This window comes from Trachurus japonicus, chromosome 11 (assembly GCF_045865225.1).
Source record: "Trachurus japonicus isolate A0001 chromosome 11, Traja_1.0".
Lineage (NCBI taxonomy): Eukaryota > Metazoa > Chordata > Actinopteri > Carangiformes > Carangidae > Trachurus > Trachurus japonicus.
The window spans coordinates 9,548,779-9,567,212 of NC_140917.1; the positions used below are offsets into that span (position 1 = coordinate 9,548,779).

The following is an 18,434-nucleotide window of genomic DNA, read 5'->3' on the forward strand; positions in this document are numbered from 1 at the left end:
AACACAGTAAAAACCAAAGACCAACCAAACAGCCAGACTCGTCCTCCTCAGTGCTTTGGACTAATTGAGCTCTTTTTATATCCGGAGCTTCTGCTCGGCTCTTTATGGTCTGTTGACGAGAGACGGTGATAAGACTGCGGCCGATCATCTGGACTGATCCAAGGTCAGGAAACTCCCCTGATAACGGCGTTCAGCCTCGTTCCGTTCAGTAAAGGTTTATGGCGTCCCTCATGTTTACACGAGTCAGTTACTGTCCACTGTGTGATTGTCCCCATGGTGAAGGAAGAAGGAGCTTTTAAAACGACCTTCAGACTGACGGAGGGTCGTCCCCGGACTCGTCCTCTGATTTGTTCTCTGACGGAGTTTGAGCCTCCTCTTCGGCTGGACTGAGATCTGTGTCGGCCACAGATGGAGGCCGCACTGAAGAGGACAGACAGAAAGAAAGAAAACGATAAATTTAGGTCTTAAAAGCATAAAAACCTAGCCTAGAAATCTAGACGCACCCTAGCGGCAGCAAATCTATTTGCTCCGTAGGTGGGTCTAGAAACGAGCCATAGGAACTTTTTGAGTCTCGAACACCGTTTGTGTTCACCAATCACAGCGCTCTATCTGTTTAGAGAGTCGTTGGGCGGGCTTAACGCGATGACGACATACATTTTAATTGGCTTGTCAGGCTAACGTCATCCTGCTCTTTGCTCTGATTGGTCGTAGCGCTACCCTATTGGTGCAGAGGCAGTTTGAAAGACAGCCTTCATCCCGCCCCCTGGATTGAGCCGAGGTCTACCGGTTGTTGCCAGACTAGACATTTTAATGATATAGTCTGGCTTGTCAGGCTAGTAAAAACCTAAAATTTCAAAACAGTCTTAGAAAACAGACGAACCATGAGCAGGGAGGGACCTGGTGCGTTCCCGCTCGTCCTCCTCGGCTGTCGGTGGACTGGCTGAGCTCTTCAGAGACGACCACTGTCTGCCGCCGCCGCCGCCACCAGACGTCGAACCTAATTCCTCAAATGCATCTCCACCGTCTCCAGAAAAGTCAACTGTAGGAAATAAAAAAGACACATGAGAAACCTGATGTGTCACATGAACTTAGCTTAAACCAACAACCATCAAACTGTCTGTTCTGTGTCACTGGAAACATCTGGAACTGGGATGAAGAAAAAACAGAAAAAAAAATCATGTAAATATATTACGTAAAGGGTTTAAAGGTTCCATGTTTTACAGTTTTCCTCTTTTTTTATTTGATCCATCAGAATACATATCTGTAGTTTAAAGAACCAAAAACCATCTCAGTGTCGTTTTCACATCTGGATCAAGTGTTATATGGTAGGTCCAGGTGGGCGGGGCTTGGTCACTGCTTTGTTGTCACATCACAACGTGACAGGAAGTCCTGACGGCTGGTTTTAAGGCTCAGTTTCTGAATACAGGCTGTGTGCATTTCTCTGTGGACTGAGGCTTTGATACTTTCACAGTATTAATATGGGCATCTACCTTTATACTGTATGGAGTTTTAACACAAACATCTGCATTTATTTATACAATATCGGACCTTTAATCCAACAAAATACATCTTAAAAGAAAGACAGATTTCTCCTCTTCCTTACTGAATGGACAGAAAACAAAAATAAATCCTGTATCCTGTTTTTAAAAAAAAATTTTTTTAATGTTCATTATTTATGTCTCATGTCCAACACAGATGTGCAAAATGTGCCTTTTGTGTTGGGTGATTTTTTGTTTTTAAAACAACATCTTCCTGCATCACAGCAGACGACTTTTTGATTACACAGAAGCTGTTTTAAGGAAAAACACAGACTTCCTGTGAGTGTTAATTACACAAGTCGAGTGTTAAACCGCACACACACACACACACACACACACACACACACACACACACACACACACACTCTCTGACACTTGGACATGTCAAGTACAGGCTGGGACTGGATGCATGTGCTTGGCTTCAGATGTCCTGTGTGTGGAGGCGTCAAACGCGGCTCTGAAAGCGTTCATTAAACAAGCTGTCGCCTGTTAAACTCAGTGTTACACTGTCAGCGATGCTGCGGCTCACAGGCAGAAAACCTTCATCGCTGAGAGAGAGAGAGCATATAGGAGGAGGGGATATTACCCAGAAGCCACTGCTGCCTGTCGTCTCAGTGGTTTCTATTTTTCAGTGTATTGTTCCTCTCTCTTTTCATTCTATGCTGAATTTTAAAAAACTGAATTATTTTAAAATAGTTTATTTAATGCAAACAGAAAAGAGAGAGAACAAATATATTACAGAACTGTTGTCCTCAAAAATAAAATGAAGAAATGCAAAGCCAAGACTTTGATCCAAAAACGACAAACTATGCTACAAATTAAGTTAAAGTTTAATCTCTAAGGGGAGGATTAAAGAATAAATAATCAGTGTAAATATTATTTTACATCACTGTTTATCTTCTGAATGCCCTCTAATAAGATCAGTTATAACAAGTTTAAACTAGGAACTACATTATAGGACCATTCATCATTATTATGGGTTACTCCAATTCAGGAGTGAATTAAATACATATTTAACATATCTAATATCCAAAGTATGGAATTTGATTTCATACATTTCCAGGTATGGAAAAGTATGGAAAATGGAAACTATTGTACTATGGAAATGTATTTATCTTAATACTTATCTGGGTTTGGTCTTATCTGACGTAATTTGGGTTAATTATTTTGCTCTTGTACCTAGCTACAATCTCCTGGAAATTATTTGGTGAAATAATGGCATACAAATTCAGAATAATGAAAACAAATGTTTAATTGCATGATGTATTTACATGATACACATCTATTTACTCAAATGTCACAAAATTATTAGATTTTTTTTTACTGGGAAGTCTGGAAAAAGTCTGGAATTTTGAAATTTCAAATGTGTAGGAACCCTGCAATACAAATTTAGTTAATATTTAAAACCTTTCTATAGTTTATTCTTATGAAATTAGGTTTTTTATTTTGTTTAATATTGTAACATAACTATTTATACTGCAACAAATCCCTAAAATGCCTAATATGAACTGATTTGTGTTGTGCACCACCAACCGTCCAGTGAAGGAGACAGGGGTCCTGCAGAGCTGCTGCTGGTGCTCTCTCGCTCCTGCTCCGATGGCGCCCTCTTGAGGCGAGGAGCAGGAAGTGGTCCTTTAGAGGGGGAGCTGCCAGACGGAGCCTCAGCAGAGTCGTCTGAGAACCACACATCAATAAAAGAACCAATGAATCGACTCTGAGAACAAATCTAAGGCGATAATAGGAAACAATGTGATCTCCTGGTCAACCTACCATGAATGGAGGAGCTGCTGGTCCTGGGACTGGTCGGACTGGTTGAACTAGTCGGACTGGTTGGACTGGTGTGGCCAGCGGTGTGAAGCCCCTGTGGTTTGGCGGCTTGAGGTGGAGGTGGTTTGGGGGTGACGCTGGGAGGTTTGGACCTGGGAACTGGCTCTGGTTTGGCCTCATCAGCATCTGCAGGGACAACAGGTCTGATTTAACTTTGTGTTTGATTAATGAGCGTCAGAACTGTGTGTAGTAATAATGCAGATATCTCCAGTAGTTAGGGGTCAAAGTCTTCAACACAACACAATACAGTGATGAATTTAGAGGGATAGTTCAACATTTTGGCAAATTGGCCCATTGCCATAATCCCTTTAGTTTTAGCAGTAGGTTTGTTACCTTTAATTGTCGGTGCAAGCTATTTTTAGAATGGCGGAGCAGAGCCGCGAGCTGCTCAGAGCTACGCTATGGAGGCTCATGGGATTTCTTGGTTTCCCTCATCAAACTCATTAAATACACAATCCAACAACTCCAAAACGCTCTGGTGGACAAGTTGTGACCTGCACATTCACCACGCTATGAGATAATAATGTAACATTATGAGACGGAGCCGTTTTAGAGGTAAATGCAGAGACTGCTTGCTGAAAAACTGCCCCTGAAGGCAACACGTATCAGCGGTTTTGCATGAATTTACCTTGAAAACAACTCTGTCTCATAACATTCTGTTATTATCTCATAGCGTGGTGAATGTGCAGGTCACAACTTGTCCACCAGAGTGTTTTGGAGTTGTTGGATTGTGTATTTTATGAGTTTGATGAGGGAAACCAAGAAATCCCATGAGCCTCCGTAGCGTAGCTCTGAGCAGCTCGCGGCTCTGCTCCGCCGTTCTAAAAATAGCTTGCACCGACAATTAAAGGTAACGAACCTACTGCTATGACTATAGGGATTATGGCAATGATGATAATGAAACCGCAACATTCAACCTTCTTGTGGCTGTTAAATCCAACACACGTGACAGGATGTTGAATAAACTCACCTTTGTCACCGTCCGTCTTGTCGGTCAACGACTCAGACTGAAAACAGAGACAGAGAGAAACTGTGACTGTATTTATTCTGCTTCAAACTCAAAAGCAGAACCTCTAATACTTTTTTTTTTAAAGCTCTATTAATATATTATCTATCGACTCCACCCACCTTCTTCACAGCCATCCTCGCCCTCATCTCCGCCATCAGGTCCATTCCCATCACAGGAACCCCAATATGTCGGGGTATGTGTGGATGCTCCTTCTTCTCCACCACCTCCTCCTGCTGCTGCTGCTGCTCCTCCTTCTCCTTCTCCTTCTCCTCCTCTGCAGCAGCAGCAGCGGCAGCAGCGGTCGGACCAGACTCCACCTCAGAGTCCGTGTGGTTCGAGGACGGAGCCCTGTGGTGCTCCTGATGGGACTCGAACACGGCTGCGGCGGGTTTCGCGGGCGGCGTCGGTGGCCGCAGGGGCGTCGGTGTCGGTGTCGATGTCGGCGTCACCTCCTCGGTCACGGGGCTGACGGGCGTAGCGGGTGCGGGGGTGATGGAGGAGGCGGGCTGAGGTGGGGTGATGGCGGCGGCTCCGTGGCTCTTCTCTGAGCGCGACGTCCGGGATTTGATGAGGTTGAAGAAACCGCTCTTCCTGGACTCGCGTTTCTTATCTGCCGATTCCTGCGAGCTGGACGGTTGACCTCGGACGGAGGGAAGTCTGACGAAGATAAAAAATATTAGAATTAAAAAAGTGCACACGGGAATTTGATGCTAATGTTATCTACGTGGCCATAGCAACAGTTTAAATAGTTCTTTAAAGCAGAAGTAAGCGATCCGGTCGTTTTGGCTAACTTCCTGTCAGCCGATGGAGTTAGCAGTCCCCGCCCTCGTCCCTACGTCACCACATTCACGCGCATCCCTTGGCTGCACACACAGAGAGGACCGCCCCTTTATGCCGTTCTCTCTCCTCATTGGATAAAGGAAAGTTTTCTCCTCGGCTTACAGCAGAGCAGAGTGACTGACAGACCCGTGTTTCAGACCAAACACTCTATATAAGTGATTGCTGTTGGAAGATATAACTATTTAAGACTTATATTAACGCAAACATTCCGCTTACTTCTGCTTTAAAGTAACAAAAACATTGGAAAATCTCACTTGAAGCCGAGTTTGGTGACTTTCTTGGAGAAAAAGTCGTCCAGACCCTCGTCCAGTTTTCCCATGTTGCTGTTCTGCTCCGGCTCTTGTGGCACCGAGCTGCTGGCTGCTTCCCGTTGAGAGGTCGATGGTGGCAAGAAAATAAAAGCACAAAAAATTAGAGTGACTTACATTGTAGGTAATAACTTTTACAGAAGTAGAAGAACTATTCCACCTTGGTCATCAATAATGTTTTAATCAATGGTCAATTGATTGATTCTTGAGATTTCACTAACAGATCAGTGCCAAAGATTTTTTTTTTTCTATTTTCAAGTAATGAGTTTTGGAAAAGATAAACAGAAAATCGATCTTTAAAGGGTTGAATATGAAAAACCTTATTTTTTATTAAAAAATAAATCACTTTTTATTAGCTCTTCTAATTAACTCTTATTATAAAATGTGAATACATGCTTATGACTGATGACACCTACATGAGGTCGACTGGGTTTCGTCCTCTTCTTTGGTTTGGGTCGGTGTTTGGTTCGATGCTCCAGCGTCACGTGCTCCACAGACGGCAGCTCGCTCAGACACACAGAGTCTGTGTGTGGTGGGGGAGCGGCGGCGGCGGCGGGCGGGGGAGGGGGGAGGTCTCCCTGGTAGACCGACATCCTGTCCGATGACTGTGAGGGAGGAGGGGGAGGAGGGGGGGGGTCCTCCACGTGGATGGGAACCTCCTCCAGAGCTTTGTCCAGGTCGAACTCCATCTCTGTTACAGACGGAAGCAAAACCATGATGAACGGTTAGTTAGTGACGCCTCTGAGTGGATCTTTTTACATTTGATCATCTCCAAACAAGCTGAAAGTCATTTTTTTAACATGTTCTTTAACTAAGCAGTCGAATAAAAAGAGATAATGTGTATGTTTATTTACAAAGACATGAAAGAAGAGTCATAGATAATATTACTAAATGAGTTTTAAATAAACAACAGATGCTTTGATGTATAAGAAAAGGAGTTTTGTCTGAAGATGTTACTGAACAAAAACACTGTCAATGTCTCTTTAGATAAGAGACATAAAGTTGATAAAACAACACACCTCATTTTAAAATTTTAAAATTATGTTTCGGCCCTTTTGCATTAGTATTATATCATTTTTAAATTATGTATTGTACTCAAATTATGTAGTATTTAGCCTATCTATCTATCTATCTATCTATCTATCTATCTATCTATCTATCTATCTATCTATCTATCTATCTAAAAAACTGTAGAAAATTTGGGGATTAGAGCTCCAATCCAGAGCTGACTTTCATTATTATAATAATGTGACCAGGAAATATGAAGGGCAGTGACAAAGTACTTGAAAGACCAACAAAGGGGATTGTGTTTAATTTCAGAGGATTTTCTGCATCACTCACCAAACGCCACGGAGACGGGACGCAGCATCCGGACCAGAATACTCTTCCTCTTGGATTTAGTCATCTGAAAACAGAAAACAACAGGTTTTATGTTGTTGTTTTTACTTCTGTCTTCTCTAAATACCTTAAACTCATCACTCTCTCACCATGCAGATGTCCTCCAGTCCGTGCTGCTGGTCTCGCTCCTGGATTTGTTTCTGCTCATGGTCCTGGTTCTCTGGTTGGAGGACCGTCTCATCCAGGACCTCCGCCTCCATCGGAGGCTCCGGACGCAGCAGCGGTTGACCCTTCCTGGTCAGGTGGTCGGACTGGAGGAGAGGGAAGGAGGGAGGGAGGGATGAATGGATTGAAAGACAGAATAAAAAGAAGAGATATACAGACAGACAGACGGAGAGGAGACTCACCAGAGTGTGTTGTGACCTGGACAGAGACTCCAGGATCTCATCCACGATGCGGTCGGACAGAAACGACGCCATGCTGAGCTTCACTTCACTAGAAAGAAGAAAGAAAAACAAGAAAATTTAAAAAGTTGGATCACAGTTTACTGGATATATTGATTTTTAATGAAGTATATAATCATTCATCTTTAAAATTAATTTAATGTCATAAGTAAAAGAATGTTATGTCAAAATGTAAAAGCAAAAGAAAAGAAAAGAATACGATAAAGATTTTATTCTGTGGGTAATGGGGGCGGGACTAGATAAGATTTTGCTTCTCCCGTTTTCCCTTTCGGCCATGTGTATTGTATTACTTGAACTAAGATGAAGTGTGATGATGATGATTTAAATTTGACATGCCCGAAACAAACAAATAAATAAAATAAAATGTGTGAGAAAAAAACTATAAATAAGGAAACAAAGTTCTGTTTCAAACTGTCCATAAATTAGATAATCATCAGTTATTCATTCCTAATCCTGCCTATTTCCATCAACCTGTTCACTTTCTTTTACCACAAAGGCCCACTGACTGAGATGAAATGAACTTACAGGCTTGTTACTAAGTATGTACTAATTATCATGATAAAGCTCCATGTTGTCTCTGTGTGGTGTTCAGGGACAGTCAGGACAGTCTGAGGACAGAGCTCTGAGGTTGAAGTTTATATTAATGCACCGTGACACTGTGGCAGGTCTCTGTACGTCTTCACCACAGATCAGATGTTCAGCTGTAGGAGCGGAAAACTCAGCTGTTCTCAGTTCCACCGCGACGTGCGCCTGGCGGTTTTTTTTTTTTTTCATATCAAACTCCGTAGCGACCCAGGTAAAATACGGGAGGACACCGTGCTGAGGCACCGGGCCGGTCTGAGCTGCGTTCATGTGCCTACTTTAAAACTCTTCAGTCAGTGACCTGGTGGCGGCTGTTTTGGCCGTCGGCATTTCATCCACGGCTTAGTGTTGTTTTATTCTAGGGGTCGGTGCGGCTGTGAGACAGCAGCAGCTCCACGGTGGGGGGGGGAGGTGGGGCAGTTTCTGCTCACCTGACTCTGTGCAGCTTCTTCATTAAATCCAAACAGTCCGACACAGCGACGCACTGCTCCTCTTTGACTCTAAAGTCTCTGTAGCTCATCAGCCCGGAACTCCAGAAACGACGGCGGCGATTGGCCTCAGACGAGTCTCGGACTTCCAGAGCAGCTACAGCAGCGTTGTGACCTCAACCATGGTCGATGAGAGCAGAAATGTTGTTGTTGTTGTGAAAATGGGCGGGCTCGTGAAGACGCGAATTTACACAAAATGGTCACGAGTCAAAACGAGCGTTAAATCGCGTATCTCGCGTTTGGTCGCGCGTCACAACTCGAGCGAAAAAAAAGCGTTCCTCGTGTTTGAACACGATGAAATAGACGATGAAATAGACGAAGACGCGATGGTCCCGTCGCCCCAAAAGAATCGCGTGTATTGCGTCGCAAAAAAAAAAAGTCGCGTCTACCGCGTCTCGCGCCTAATCGCGTCTCGCGCCTAATCGCGTCTTTGCGTTACGGCCTTTTACACCGCGGACGTAACGAATAAACGGTGACGGTGTGAACGAACAACATAGAACAGGACCAGACGTGGCGTTGTTTCCTCTTTTCACCGACAGCTCCACTCTCCCTTACTTACACTAACTACTGTTATTGTTGAGGCCAGAGAATTGTGGGATTTGTAGTTTTTTGACCAATCGCAGGTTGTGCTCTTTCTTTTTTGTGATTTTCCCAGTTCACACATGTATTTTTTTTTAGGGGCAAATGCGAGGCTAAAATTATTTAAGACTTGAACACAATAATTCAACAAATTTAAGACATTTTAAGGCCTAAAATTTAGATTTTCAAATTTTAGACTTTTTAAGACCCCGCGGATACCCTGTATATTTCATATAAAGTTTAATAGAGAAAAATATTGAAAATTGTGGGAATGTAATGACTAACATCGAAGTAAGAACCAGTCAGGGAGGAAACAGAAGAAAGGAGGGAGTAAAAAGTAAGGGAGTAAAGAAGGACAGAAGAGAGGGAAATAAGGAGTAGAGGTGAAGGAAAGACATGAATGGATGTTGGGTTCGTTAGCTGAGTTTGAGGCCGAGACAGAGAGCCAGCTCGTTCTTCTGGATCTTTCCATCTCCGTTGATGTCGCAGTGACCCATCAGAGCTTTCCTGAACTTGTCCAGGTCTGTCCCACTGATGCTGGGCTGCAGGAGGGTTTAAAGATAAGTGGTCAATACCTGCTCTTAAAGAAAGTGATATTCCAGCTGTAGCCCAAGCCTCATTTCAAACAAAGAACCAGTGCCATTAAAACTAAGGTTGCTGTTGATGTAATGCATGAAGACCTTTAATGTGAAAATTGATAAAGGAGGAAGTGTTTCACCTTCACCAGCTCCATCATGTCTTTGACAAATCCATCCACCTCCGGACCCTCCAATTCACCTGTCTGACTCTACACACACACACACACACACAACAGTAAGGACTTTATCCATAACATGATCAGAAAACAAGAACAAAACGTATTGAATTCAGTAAACTGGAGGAACACCTCATTAAAAGCAGCTGAATTCACACTTACAACATCATAGTGAGCAAATATCTTCTCAAAGTCTCTCTTCCTATCCTCCTGGCTGCAGGCCTGACACCGAACACATCAGATAATTAAAACAACACATGTTCAGAGGAGCACAAAGTATTAATATGTTAATGAGAACATTTAAAGTGATGTTTAATGACTGGGGGCAGATCTGTGCTTGTTATTGTGAAATATTTCTATTTCTTACATCCATCTTAAACTTCAGCAAGAAGTTTTCTTTCAGGGCCAAAATTCTGATGACAACAAGAAACACATAGAATTTATATTTAAATAAGACATTTAATATTTTACATTTCAAAGTAAAAGCATGAAATGACAGCAGGTTACAGGCACTTATTCAGGGTTATTTTGTTTTTTTTTCTTTTTCTTTTTAGCAATATTTAGCGAGGTTCATTGATCAGCTTCAGTGTGTACAACAGGTTCCAGGAGGTTTTGTATTTTTGTTTTATGATGAAAAAACTCATAAATTAACCTGAGTTTGTAATGTCAAATTTTACAAGATAAAGTTTTAGTCAGTACCTGGCCAGGTCGTTTAGATCCAGTCTGCCATCTTTGTTTTTGTCAAACATCTTCATCTACAGAGGGAAAATTTGTCAGAATGTATTTATCATTCGGTGATGGACCAATCAGATGATCAACCACCACTCTGCTTGTTACCATGGTGTCAGTGTAGTCATCCAGTTTCTCAAGAGTGACTGACTTCCTGTGTTGGAGGAACAGGTCCTGAAGGAAGCCCTGAAGGACCAAACAAGACACAGGGATAACAAGATTTACCACGTCAATTATCATCAAAAGTTAATTGCTTAGAGGCAAAAAGACAGAAATTCAACGTAGAAGGACCCGAAACTGACACAACACAGATAAAAAACTGACATAGTTTGGTGTAAGTTTTAATTTTAGTTACCTTGAGCTCGACAGCTGAGATGTATCCGCTGCTGTCTGTGTCGTAGTTTCTCCAGATCTGCAAACGATACAACAAAATCACTGAAAATACATCAAACATCTCAAAACTGAAGTCGAACCTGTTTCGTCTATTACAATGTTTGTCCTGAGGGAGGCGCTAAAAGAAAAGTCCTTCAGTATTCAACTGTCAGAATCTGTACAGACTGACAGATCTGAGGACCAAGAGTATTTAACAGCTTGGTCAGTACTGAAGAGCAAACTGTTGGAGACATCCTCCAGACCAGACAAGAATAAAGCCTCATTTCTGGAACTTTCCCAAAGAACTAGGAAGCTTTTGAAGAACTATGTGCATTTCTACCACAGGAACCAGAGTCTGAATTAAGGTCTTGTGTAATTGACCTTCCACTAAATAAGTCGTAGTACTCTCTCTAGGTTCAGGAACTTTAGGGTTGTGTGGTCTGCAGTACCGGACATTTTCGATGGCTCCAGTACTTGCTACATTGTTTTTCACCTCAATATGGAGTGTTTTTCCATTGTGGTTCAAGATGGAGTCAGCAACCTACAATGGAAAGGTCTATGTCGACATGTCGACAATGTGGAATGAGCTCATCATTATCCACCCCACCAAACATGTCCAGGAGAAGTTTCAAAAACTAAAGCGAGTTCAAAAAAAAAGTCAAGAACCACAACATGGTCATTGTCATTGACCGCATTCAAAGCATCGCCATCTTTCCTTGCGTCATCACTCGGAGTGGGTAAACAACATTTGAGTTAAACTGATTTGAATTACGTTAGCTGGCGTTAGCTGCAACTGCTAACGGTAACGGTAACATCAATGTTGATATGACACCCTTGCTAATGTAATGTAAGATAGGAAAGCAGTAAAACTGTGGATAGTCAACGCACACCCGAGATACTATTCACGTTATTCAAGCCTGGAAGAAGCTTGTATTTTTAGCCGATATCAGATGTTGTGGTGAACACCGGAACGTTAAATAGCTCAATGGTTGTTGTGTGATGGCGTTGAGACTTCCCACCCGTAATGATGACGTTTAGCAAAAATGGTGATGCTATGAATATGGCTGATTGGCCTGATTTGGATACTCCTCCCTGGACTTTTGGACTGCGGTCATGGAAATGCAGTCAGCAATGGGCCTTGGTAAACTTTTGGTTCCTGAAGAAAAATACCTGGAACTAAAAAGATCCCAAAACTAAATGGTCTAGGTACTTTTTGGTTGAAATGCACCATAAGATTTTGTCCCCATCTGATAAAGTCTTTACTTAAATCACATTAGCATAAGTGTTTTTGACCCCACATGCTAAACTATCATTAATTCTGTCTTTGTATTACTTATGAATGGATATAGTATGGCGAAAATCAATGATTCTCCCTTTTTTCTGGGAACCTCCCTGATGTTGAGAACCCGTTCTGGACCTCACCCTCATGAACTCCACGCTGTTGTTCAGCGGCGTCTCTCTGCGAAACAGAAGCAGGAAGTTTTCTTCTTCCTCCGGCAGCATCATGGCGGCCAACTGGAGGAAGAGGAGTTGTGTTGGTTTTGCTTTTTTTATGTGATACAATTCACAATTTGCAATCACCTACGTATTGTTACAACTGTTGATCTACACCGACACCTGAACCATTGCCTATTTCAACCTCACTTCCCGTTTCTGACCTGCTGGTTTAAATCCTATTGCTGACATGATCTTGACGTGTCGTCCTCTGTTAAAGCAGTAGGTGCTCGTACCTCTTGGATCTGCAGACGTTTGTCGGCCGCAGCGTCGAATCTCTCTCTGAGTCGTCTGATTGTGTCCTCAGTTATCTCCTCTCTCTGGAAAACCAACATGGACACAATGCACAGGTCATCTTCTGCCTTTAGGGGTAAATTGATCAAGATAAGTGCACTGGTGAACACAAGACATCTTGGAGGAGCTGCAGATGTTTACTCAGCCAATTCCTCTATTAATGAAAAATCCAGATATTCAGTACTAAACTGTCATGACCAAGATCTAACACTGACAAATGCTCTGGTTTCAGAACCAATAGGAATATTTGGGATTTAATGGAAGTGGTAAAGTACAATTTAGATATTTAATGTGCAACAGTTATTTGTTGTACCTTCAAGAAAACAATCAATTCAGTCCCTTCCATATTTAACTGTAATTTTCTGTCACAGTTGAACGTTTCTGGCTCTAGCGCCCCCCTGTGGCTCCTTCACTTTATCAACAGGTAGATTGAAAGAGATTTGAATTGTATTTTCTCTCTTTACCTCCATCCCTCGTTTTTCCAACATGCGCTGAAAGAAGGCGTCCAGCTGTTTTCCATCGATGTAACCATTGTCTAAAAAACACACACAAACAAACAGATGTCACAGCAACAACCTCAGTTAACTGTTCATGTTTGTATTAAATAAATTATGACATAAAATTATAAAGGAAACAGAATCAAGATGGTTGATCCAATATACTATAATATAATATTCTGATATGTATTTATATTAGCTATTATTATCAGTTTGCATCTAATGTATCTAATTTGTAATGGAACTAAATAAACAGAATTACTGAAACAATAATTAACACTATTACCAATTTAAACTGCTTTATTGTGTTAATAAATGCTCTAGTTTGGAAAAACATTACGAAAAACACTATGAGAATCTTAATTCTCAAGTTTCAATGATGCATCACACGATGTCATAATATCATTGAGCTGAACCTTTGTTTAACTCAAATAACAGCAGCAATAACAGAACATGTTAATTCTCTCAATAATGAACAGAGTTGTTATAGGCTATAATAAGTTCAAGGTAAATGTTAAGACGGGGTCGGTGTCACATTGACGTCAGACAATGAATCGTTCTCACCGTCAACGTCGAAATGTTGCCAGATCTGGAGAAAACCTGCAGCGTCCAGACCGTCCAGAGAGACGTCCATGGTGCCGGAGACCAGAGAGGAGGACGAGCTGAAAAACAACAAGAGGAAGAAGAGGAGGAGGAGACTCTTCTAGAGATGGAGAGAGAGAGAATATTATCCTGATTTCATCTCTGGGGTGAGAGAAATGAAAGAGGAGAGTTTCAACAACTTGTTTTTGAAGGGAGGAGAGACAGAGAGAGGGAGAGAGGATGAGAGTGGGAGGCAGTAGAGGAGGGGGGAGAGAAGGAGAGAGAATGAGGGGAGGGAAAGAGAGAGAGGGGTTGAGAGAATAAGGGGGTGGGGTGAGAGAGGGGGAGAATCAGAGAAGAGAACAGGGTGTGAGAGCGAAGGAGAGGGGTGAGGAGAGTGGGAGAAGGTTGAGAGAGAGGGGGAAGGAGTGAGAGGGTGAAAGAAAAAGGGAGGGGAAAGACGGGGGAGAAAAAGAGAGGGGGAGAGGAGAGGGGGCAAGAGAGGAGGGGAGAGAGAGACAGAGAGAGACTGAGTCGTGGCAGTAAATCAGTTTTTATTGATATAAACAAACGATACAGAAACGAGCGACGTCTCACAAACATAAACAATAAAAACTTTTAAAAATAAAAATATTTTTCCCAGTAAAATAAAAAAAAAAAAAAACCGTCACCGTGAAAGTGAAGTGAAGATCAATAATCATACAGTATAAACCCCAGAGTTTGTGTGTTTGACTCTGATCTCTCTAGTGTTAGTTCATATTTACACTGACACATAAAAACATCTGTAAGTGCAGCAGTTCTTGACTCACGATCAATCGGTGTGATCGGTGATCGTGAGGATACAGCAGCAGCAGCAGAGGTGATAGCAGAGCAACATCTGGAATCAATAATATGTCAAATGGGGGAAAATGATCTGATTGGTTGATTGGCGACACCTCGGCTGCTCTTTCTTCTCCGCCCACTCAGGAAGGAGGAGGAGCAACAACGGAGCCTTTCAAAATAAAATACACCCTCAATTTTCATTCATTGGACCTTTTTTTTTTTTTATTTTTTAGCAAAATATGAGTTTTCCGGTCACATCTGGACACAAACACTGGATCTTCTTCAACATCTGTAACTTTTCTTGGCTCTTGATCCGAATCTTTCTCATTTTCATTCATGTCTGTCAGTTTTTTTGTTGTTGTTTTTTTTTAGAAATGCTGCCCTTGAAGTCGGAATAAAAATGACTCTGTTTGACATTGATGTTTATTCCCAGGTGGAAGCTGGAATATTTTCTAAACATGGACAGGAGGAATGATTTGAATAAACAAAAAAAAAAGAAAAAAAAAAGACCAACAACCCTGATTTGCAGCAGATTTATAATGTTGAAGATAAAAAACTGAGTGTAAATTCCTATGAAAGCTGAGGGCGACATCACACATCATCAGCTCTGTTAGGTTAGCATCGTTAGCACTGTTAGCATCGCTGACGTCCTGTTAAAAATAAAAGTGAGAAAAACAAGCAGACTCATTTGTTTCAGTCTGATTCAGTCTCGCTGGTGATAAAATATGTAATAAAAAAAAAAAAAAGACTTGAGGGTTTTGAACTCTTTGGTTTTTTTTTTTTGTTTCCTCCTCTGACAGGTAAAAAAAAACAAAAAACGTCTGTGTCGGGTCGTTATCTCCAGACGAGCTGATGGTTAGTTCACTTGCTGCGTTGTAAAGTAAACACAGTAAAAACCAAAGACCAACCAAACAGCCAGACTCGTCCTCCTCAGTGCTTTGGACTAATTGAGCTCTTTTTATATCCGGAGCTTCTGCTCGGCTCTTTATGGTCTGTTGACGAGAGACGGTGATAAGACTGCGGCCGATCATCTGGACTGATCCAAGGTCAGGAAACTCCCCTGATAACGGCGTTCAGCCTCGTTCCGTTCAGTAAAGTTTTATGGCGTCCCTCATGTTTACACGAGTCAGTTGCTGTCCACTGTGTGATTGTCCCCATGGTGAAGGAAGGAGCTTTTAAAACGACCTTCAGACTGATGGAGGGTCGTCCCCGGACTCGTCCTCTGATTTGTTCTCTGACGGAGTTTGAGCCTCCTCTTCGGCTGGACTGAGATCTGTGTCGGCCACAGATGGAGGCCGCACTGAAGAGGACAGACAGAAAGAAAGAAAGAAAGAAAGAAAGAAAACGATAAATTTAGGTCTTAAAAGCATAAAAACCTAGCCTAGAAATCTAGACGCACCCTAGCGGCAGCAAATCTATTTGCTCCGTAGGTGGGTCTAGAAACGAGCCATAGGAACTTTTTGAGTCTCGAACACCGTTTGTGTTCACCAATCACAGCGCTCTATCTGTTTAGAGAGTCGTTGGGCGGGCTTAACGCGATGACGACATACATTTTAATTGGCTTGTCAGGCTAACGTCATCCTGCTCTTTGCTCTGATTGGTCGTAGCGCTACCCTATTGCGTGCAGAGGCAGTTTGAAAGACAGCCTTCATCCCGCCCCCTGGATTGAGCCGAGGTCTACCGCTCGTTGCCAGACTAGACATTTTAATGATATAGTCTGGCTTGTCAGGCTAGTAAAAACCTAAAAGTTCAAAACAGTCTTAGAAAACAGACGAACCATGAGCAGGGAGGGATTTGGTGCGCTGCCGCTCGTCCTCCTCGGCTGTCGGTGGACTGGCTGAGCTCTTCAGAGACGACCACTGTCTGCCGCCGCCGCCGCCGCCGCCAGGTGTCGAGCCTGGTGCCTCAAATGCATCTCCACCGTCTCCAGAAAAGTCAACTGTAGGAAATAAAAAAGACACATGAGAAACCTGATGTGTCACATGTGATGTGTCTTAGTTTAAACCAACAACCATCAAACTGTCTGTTCTGTGTCACTGGAAACATCTGGAACTGGGATGAAGAAAAAACAGAAAAAAAAATCATGTAAATATATTACGTAAAGGGTTTAAAGACCCACTCCCGTGAAAATCGTGTTTTTTGAGCTTTTCACATGTTCCTGTGGCATTTTTCTTGTGTTAGAGCACATATCAGCAGAAAAGGAAGTGCAAAATTGCATTTCTGAGTTTTTCTGCCTTCAAATTGCTGTGAACCAATGGCAGACGCAAACTGGCCGTTTCAGGGAGACTGGAGCTGACGTGTCACAGCTCCAGGGGAGGGCACTAGTGCTACAAGCTCCCGCCCTGCTTGCATCTGGCTCAGAGGTGAAAGGCTTGACAGTTCGGTGTAGCTGTCAAGGTATAATAGGTATAGCTCACCTGGTAGAGCAGCTGGCATTGTGAGCAAGGACTATGCTCCAGTCTGGGATCGAATCCCAGTGTGGAGTTTTATGCTAAACGCGCTGAATCTGTAATTGTACAATGTCCAGCTGTCAGCAAGCGGGGGGTGGGGTGCGAGGAGGTGGCTGGGCGGGTGCAGAGCAGCGCAGTCTCCGCCCACCCTCCAGAGGTGCATTGCTAATGTGCATGGCTAATGAGCTGGTTTTAAAATGGCCGAAAAGGGTCGCGGGAGTGGGACTTTAAAGGTTCCATGTTTTACTGTTTTCCTCTTTTTTTATTTGATCCATCAGAATACATATCTGTAGTTTAAAGAACCAAAAACCATCTCAGTGTCGTTTTCACATCTGGATCAAGTGTTATATGGTAGGTCCAGGTGGGCGGGGCTTGGTCACTGCTTTGTTGTCACATCACAACGTGACAGGAAGTCCTGACGGCTGGTTTTAAGGCTCAGTTTCTGAATACAGGCTGTGTGCATTTCTCTGTAGACTGAGGCTTTGATACTTTCACAGTATTAATATGGGCATCTACCTTTATACTGTATGGAGCTTTAACACAAGCATCTGCATTTATTTATACAATATCGGACCTTTAATCCAACAAAATACATCTTAAAAGAAAGACAGATTTCTCCTCTTCCTTACTGAATGGACAGAAAACAAAAATAAATCCTGTATCCTGTTTTAAAAAAAATAAATTTTTAATGTTCATTATTTATGTCTCATGTCCAACACAGATGTGCAAAATGTGCCTTTTGTGTTGGGTGATTTTTTGTTTTTAAAACAACATCTTCCTGCATCACAGCAGACGACTTTTTGATTACACAGAAGCTGTTTTAAGGAAAAACACAGACTTCCTGTGAGTGTTAATTACACAAGTCGAGTGTTAAACAGCACACACACACACACACACACACACAACACACACACACCACACACACACACACACACACACACACACACACACACACACACAACACACACACACACACCACACACACACACCCAACACACACACACACACACACACACACACACACACTCTCTGACACTTGGACATGTCAAGTACAGGCTGGGACTGGATGCATGTGCTTGGCTTCAGATGTCCTGTGTGTGGAGGCGTCAAACGCGGCTCTGAAAGCGTTCATTAAACAAGCTGTCGCCTGTTAAACTCTGTGTTACACTGTCAGCGATGCTGTGGCTCACAGGCAGAAAACCTTCATCACTGAGAGAGAGAGAGCATATAGGAGGAGGGGAGATTACCCAGAAGCCACTGCTGGCTGTCGTCTCAGTGGTTTCTATTTTTCAGTGTATTGTTCCTCTCTCTTTTCATTCTATGCTGAATTTTAAAAAACTGAATTATTTTAAAATAGTTTATTTAATGCAAACAGAAAAGAGAGAGAACAAATATATTACAGAACTGTTGTCCTCAAAAATAAAATGAAGAAATGCAAAGCCAAGACTTTGATCCAAAAACGACAAA

The 18,434-nt window shown here is 42.5% G+C and overlaps 2 protein-coding genes across 3 annotated transcripts in view; both read right to left on the reverse strand.

Annotated features, from left to right (window-relative positions):
* Positions 1-307: 307 nt before the first annotated feature.
* The window catches only part of LOC146978212 (F-actin-uncapping protein LRRC16A-like), a 44,360-nt gene continuing 26,233 nt past the window's right edge, over positions 308-18,434 (reverse strand). Inside the window, exons 27-39 of the mRNA XM_085790485.1 lie at positions 16,295-16,456; positions 15,733-15,817; positions 7,268-7,355; positions 7,010-7,171; positions 6,864-6,927; positions 5,941-6,213; positions 5,469-5,598; positions 4,494-5,031; positions 4,332-4,372; positions 3,309-3,508; positions 3,072-3,212; positions 881-1,039; positions 308-420 (exon numbers count right to left, since the gene is read on the reverse strand). Coding sequence (XP_085646611.1) covers positions 308-420; positions 881-1,039; positions 3,072-3,212; positions 3,309-3,508; positions 4,332-4,372; positions 4,494-5,031; positions 5,469-5,598; positions 5,941-6,213; positions 6,864-6,927; positions 7,010-7,171; positions 7,268-7,355; positions 15,733-15,817; positions 16,295-16,456 — 2,156 coding nt within the window. The remainder of the gene's footprint in view (positions 421-880; positions 1,040-3,071; positions 3,213-3,308; positions 3,509-4,331; positions 4,373-4,493; positions 5,032-5,468; positions 5,599-5,940; positions 6,214-6,863; positions 6,928-7,009; positions 7,172-7,267; positions 7,356-15,732; positions 15,818-16,294; positions 16,457-18,434) is intronic.
* Positions 9,390-13,747, reverse strand: LOC146978213 (secretagogin-like). 2 transcript variants are annotated; one of them, XM_085790887.1, is made up of 11 exons: positions 13,678-13,747; positions 13,081-13,151; positions 12,559-12,636; positions 12,251-12,343; positions 10,812-10,868; positions 10,565-10,642; positions 10,427-10,482; positions 10,095-10,140; positions 9,890-9,949; positions 9,692-9,760; positions 9,390-9,515 (listed from the first exon to the last, which is right to left on the reverse strand). In XM_085790887.1, the coding sequence occupies exons 1-11, from the start codon at positions 13,745-13,747 to the stop codon at positions 9,390-9,392; spliced, it is 804 nt and encodes a 267-aa protein (XP_085647013.1). The 2 variants fall into 2 exon arrangements, with proteins under 2 accessions (XP_085647013.1, XP_085647012.1); XM_085790886.1 differs by having other exon boundaries at positions 12,559-12,642.